Source organism: Leuciscus leuciscus (assembly GCF_965113295.1).
Source record: "Leuciscus leuciscus genome assembly, chromosome: 12".
NCBI classification, from domain to species: Eukaryota; Metazoa; Chordata; class Actinopteri; order Cypriniformes; family Leuciscidae; genus Leuciscus; species Leuciscus leuciscus.
The window spans coordinates 40,171,115-40,176,753 of NC_138736.1; the positions used below are offsets into that span (position 1 = coordinate 40,171,115).

General features: G+C 35.0%; 1 protein-coding gene across 2 annotated transcripts in view; it reads right to left on the reverse strand.

Moving 5' to 3' along the window:
- Positions 1–2,355: 2,355 nt before the first annotated feature.
- nrm (nurim) overlaps positions 2,356–5,639 on the reverse strand; it is an 8,306-nt gene continuing 5,022 nt past the window's right edge. The window contains exons 4-6 of one of the 2 annotated variants that reach the window (XM_082186581.1): positions 5,517–5,639; positions 4,223–5,241; positions 2,356–3,781 (exon numbers count right to left, since the gene is read on the reverse strand). The exon at positions 5,517–5,639 is cut by the window's right edge and continues 209 nt beyond it. In XM_082186581.1, the coding sequence (XP_082042707.1) occupies positions 5,546–5,639 (94 nt within the window). In that variant the 3' untranslated portion in view covers positions 2,356–3,781; positions 4,223–5,241; positions 5,517–5,545. The remainder of the gene's footprint in view (positions 3,782–4,222; positions 5,242–5,516) is intronic. The other variant, XM_082186580.1, reaches the window with a different exon arrangement.

Below are 5,639 nucleotides of genomic sequence, written 5' to 3' on the forward strand. Positions count from 1 at the left end.
GATGAAACAGTGCGGTTTTACTGATCAGATTTTTTTTTTGTAGGAACACAGGAACATCCAGGAATCCTGTCAAAAAAATAAACACTTTAGGTTTGTCTAAAATGGATATGTCAAGCACATTGTCAGATGAACCATCTTATATTACCAGTATCATAATAAAGGGATAGTTCAACCAAAAATGAAAATTCTTTCATCATTTAATCATGATGTTCCAAACCTGTATGAGTTTCTTTCTTCTGCTGAACACAAAAGAAGATATTTTGAAGGATGTCAGTTGATGGGCCCCATTGACTTCCATTGTATTTGTTTTATCCATAGCCTACTATGGAAGTCAATGGGGGAATTTCTTATTCTGTGTTCAGCAGAAGAAAGAAACTCATACAAGTTTGGAACATCTTGAGGGTGAGTAAAATAAATTTTTGGGTGAACTATACCTTTTAATTCAAGTAATTTAGGAGTACAAATATATGAGCATTTATTCATTTTTATTCTGCATTCTGCATAACATTTTTTGTTGTTGTTTTTATTCTGATTATAGATATAAAATATGATAGATATTAGATATTAATCTGAATGGACAAGAGAAGAAGCATATTGTAGGTGCTGTGTCTGCTCACCATTTTGTGCAATTAACTTTTTTGCAGGTAACATAATGATGTCAAATTGTTTTTTAAAAGTACACATTTACATGCAATAAAGTTTGCATGTTTAATAACCAATCCAAATATCAAATCAAAATTTATTTATATAGCACAATAAAAACAACAGTAGTTGGGCATTGTGCTGTACAACAACAGGATAATTATCTTTAAAAAATTTTTTTTTTTAAAACAAGACAGTAAAACAATGATATAAGGGAGTTTACACAAAAACACCAATCAGAAAATTAAACATGAAAAATAGAACTTAATAATGCATAGATAAATTAATATTGCATGGTTGTCTTTGCATGGATGATTTATTTCATGGAAAAAAACAATTTGCTACAATTACGCTCCATAGTATGAACTGAAATGTTAAAGCCTATAATTTGTATATGTTTATTTTGACATATTGATCTATTTAAAACACAATATTCACATTTAAGTAATTCATTTTTTACATAGCCGCTACCTTATTTTGTGGGATGACCGAATTCCTGATTCACCGGAATAAAGTTTTCCACTCGCTCGACGTTCATCTTTCCATTTGTTTAAATCCAAAGAAACCATCAAAAGTCCTGATAACTTATCCACTCCCTGCAGAAGGGAAGCTTCGACCTTCCTAACACGCAACAAGCAGGAAACCTGCAGTTATTTCATATTTGTGTGGTTCTGTGATCTGTGTGTCCCGTGAAGCGGAGCGGCAGTGTAGTAAACATTAGCAGCTTTAGCGGCGCACTGTAATCCCATAATGACATTACACTCCAGCAGGAGAAGCACAGGCACACGCAGCATGTTGACGGAGGAAAGACGTTTAAGTAAGACTGTTCTCCATCTCCTCACGTGTGTGTGTGTGTGTGTGTGTGTGTGTGTGTGTGTGTGTGTGTCCCGAGCAGCGAGCCGTTAACGGGAGAGAGACGAGGCACGGGAATTAACCTCAGCTCTTAGATAACAGTCACAGTTCAGAAACTCCTCTTAATTGGGCTCTTAATTATACATTACATAATAATCACATACTTCTTAGGTTATCCCGGCAATGGATTTTTTTTTTTTTTTTTTTGAAGAACAGTTTTATTTATCAAAACTTGTCACACTAGTTTAACCAGCAAGCATTTAAGTTTTTCATTATAACTGGATACAAAAAATAGAAATAAAATAAAATAAGAAATACATATTTATAAATATTCATATATATATATATATATATATATATATATATATATGTGTGTGTGTGTGTGTGTGTGTGTGTGTGTGTGTGTGTGTGTGTAAACCATACAATAAGGAATATTTGTTTTTACTAATATTAGTTGAACCTGAAGATATGGTTCAACATTCAGGCTATTTCAGCTAGTTGTCATTTTTGCTAGTTTCACATGTGAATGAAAAAGTTTTCCTGCCAGATTTTCTTTATGTAAAACCATTAAAAGACTATAAAGTGAGACCAGACAGATAAAAGCATCACTAAAATTACAAATATTTTGTTTAATAGCCCCATTAACGTTCAATGCATGATTCCTTATGGAAGGAGTTCTGCTATTGTTATATGCCAAAGAACCCTAAACTTTTATATATTTATATTAATATATGAAACCAGTTACAGCACTTAAAAATACACGTTCCTTTATACTGTATAATAAGCACACATGTTGCTAAATACCATATTCCTGAAAAATACAGTTAATTTCAAATTCAGTTACAAGACAAACACACATAATTTGCTGCAGAATTGTGTTTATTCAGAAAGATGTGATCTAACAGAGACAGATGTGGAGTGATGAACGCTTCACACACACAGCATGATACAGACTAAAGGCTTTCACCATGGAAACTAAATGAAGGTGGTTTTCAGATCTTATAATAGTGCAGTTGTTTTCATGTCTTTAGTTTATACAAAAATAATTTCATGTTTATTGACCGTGTAAAAATACATTCTCCACCAACTAACTCTGAGGTCCTCATATAAACACTTCAGCATCAGACGTTTCCAGAGAGCGAAACACAAGCATGTTTTCCAGTAGTTATGACACTTATGGTGACACACACAGGGGGGTTTTGTGATGATAAAACATTTGTCAAAAATAAAAAGATGATTAAAAACAAGCAGTAGATACAAAACACAAGTCCTCATGAAAGCTGAGACGTTACACTACTGACCACAGGAGAACCTTCCTGTCATTTTCTCCACAATCACATTGGGTGTGTGTGTGTGTGTGTGTGTGTGTGTGTGAGAGAGAGAGAGAGAGAGAGAGAGAGAGTGAGTGAGTGTTTGTGTGTGTGTGTGTGAGAGAGAGAGTGAGTAAGTGCGTTTGTATGTGTGTGTGTGTGTGAGAGAGAGAGAGAGTGTGTGTTTCTGTGTGTTTGAGTGAGTGTGTTTGTGTGTGAGAGAGAGTGTGCGTTTCTGTGTGTAATAGATTGTGTGTGTGTGTGTGTGTGTTTTGTCACTCTTAATGTGTCACGTAAGGGCTGACTAGAGTAATTTAATCTGGTGACCTTTGACCTGTGCGCCTCATCTGAAGCCAGAACACATCAGCTCATCTCGCGCTGACTAAAAATAGAGAGAATGTGACTCAAATATAATGTATTTGATTCATTTGTAAAAGCTATTTCTATGAACACATCAGCTTTAAGTTAACAGTGTAAACGTGTAGAAAATGATGAGCATGACGGATGAGGAACTGTAAACACTGACAGATATGATTGGAACATCACACTACTCAAAAATACACAATAACCTTAATTATTTTCTAAATGATAACAGGACAACAGTTGAGAATTAAACATGCGTACTGTAACGAGATCATATGACGACAGATTCAGCATAAAGCTGATAATGTTTCTCACTAATATTTAATCATATTTGGACAGTTAATACTGTGCATTATGCAGTATATGCTAGTGTCCCACACATATCTGTGCTTGTGCTGCTGCCTTCACGCCACCGAAACCCAGAATACCAGTGGAGGGACCATTAAAGATGAAGTCAGACTGGTTTTAATCATGCGTTTCAGCTGTTAAAGTCAACAGTACCAGTTTAGTTCATGCACATCTCTGAACTACTGAAGAAGAACAGCAATGAAGCTTTAGTTAGTCGGTTAATGAGGCAAGAGGCTTGTGCAAAGAAAACTACATTTCCCATAATCCTCAGTACCGCGGCAGCATAGTGTAGCTTAGGGACGCAGCATATGGCTTTACACGATGATGATCGCTCTGATTGGTTTTAGGAGTTTTAGGTCTATCCAATTGCGCCCAGAGGCATTTGAGTGACGTCCGTTGGTGAGTTATTAATGAAGCTTTGCCAGACCATAACTCAGTTACTACTGAGAATGGTCTGGTTTTAACCAGGCTAAAAGGCTAGAGGCTTGTGCAAAGAAAACTACATTTCCCATAATGCTCAGTACTGTGACAGCACAGGAATGATGAAATACACAGATAAGCATCATTAAATATGCATTATTTGTTAATTACTCCATTGTATTAAAGGTAAAGTCCTCCTGTGTTTGTTAGGAAGAGAGACAGCACTACTCTTACACTCTCACTCTCTCTCTCTCTCTCTCTCATCATTCAGTCTTTATAGAGGAAACTATTTTTAATTATTTTGGTTTCCAAAGTTTCTGTGTTTCTTTTTGAGATGTTTCACAAGTTTGTCACTATAACTGATAATAATGGTCTTGTTTATGGATTGTGATTCCGGTTTATTGGAAATGGATAATATAACTCATATTCTCATTTTATTTGGGAAATATATACAGTCAAACCTAAATATATTCAGACACCTTCAACATTTCTCACATTATCACAGTTTATTCGCTTTAGTTTAGAAAATGGTAATAAAATATGAGCAGAACTCAGTTGATATTTGACTGGTTTTGTCCGTCCTTCTGTTAGACTGTCTCACACATGAATTATGTTGAATATCTGTCAGCTGTTAAATTTAACTACACAATTAGATAATACCAGTTTAGCTCAACCAATCACCAAGCAATGCTTCATTGTGTTCAGTCTGTGTGTAAAAAGAGCATTAGCAATTAAAGACAAAACACTTCAGCAAAACATGATCAGCTCAAAGTGTCCGAGTAATATTTGCTCCCAAATGTTTATAATGTCACTGGTAGTCTCTGAATGAAGAATTATTGGGTATAATATGTCACAGTTTACTTTATTTTGCTCTCCTCACTTACAGAAATGAACTATAGTGTCCTGATCACACTAGTGAAGAAATATAAAAAATGATATCTGGTATCTGAATACATTTTTGGTTTGACTGTACATAAAGCAAAATGTATGTTAACTGAACTAAACGGTAGACTTAACGTTTTCAGACGTAAAGACTTCAACAGAACGAGTGTGAAGCTGTTCCCACATCTCAGCGGTTGAAAAGGATACTATTAGATGTATGATTGACTTTTGATACAAGAAGCAGAATTCTGCTTATATTTTTTTATAGATTCAAGTGTTTTGTATTCCCCTATTGTTATTGTTATAAAAAATAAATAAACAATCAGTCAGTCTTGTGCGTGTTGTCTCTGAGCGCTGTCCTCTAGTGGCGTGGAGAAGAGCTGCAGATAAATGTTCTTCTCAACTTTCTATTCATCAAAGTATCCTGGAATAAAAATGTACACAACTGTTTTCAACACTGATAATAATCATAAATGTTTCTTGATCATCAAATCATCATATTATACTGATTTGTGAAGGATCATGTGACACTGAAGACTGGAGTAATGATGCTGAAAATTCAGCTTTGATCACAGGAATAAATTACACTTTACTAGATATTCACATAGAAAAGCTGTTTTAGATTGTAATAATATTTAACAATATTACAGTTTATTTTTATTTTTAATCAAATAAGCAGAAGAGACTTTTTTTAAAAACCTGAAAATGTCACCGACCCTTCTTCTTCCTCACTGGGTCTTGTGTGTGTCGCTGCGCTCGCTGTCCTCTAGTGGCGAGGAGAAGATCTGCAGTTTGCTCTGGAGCTGCCGGCGCAGATACACA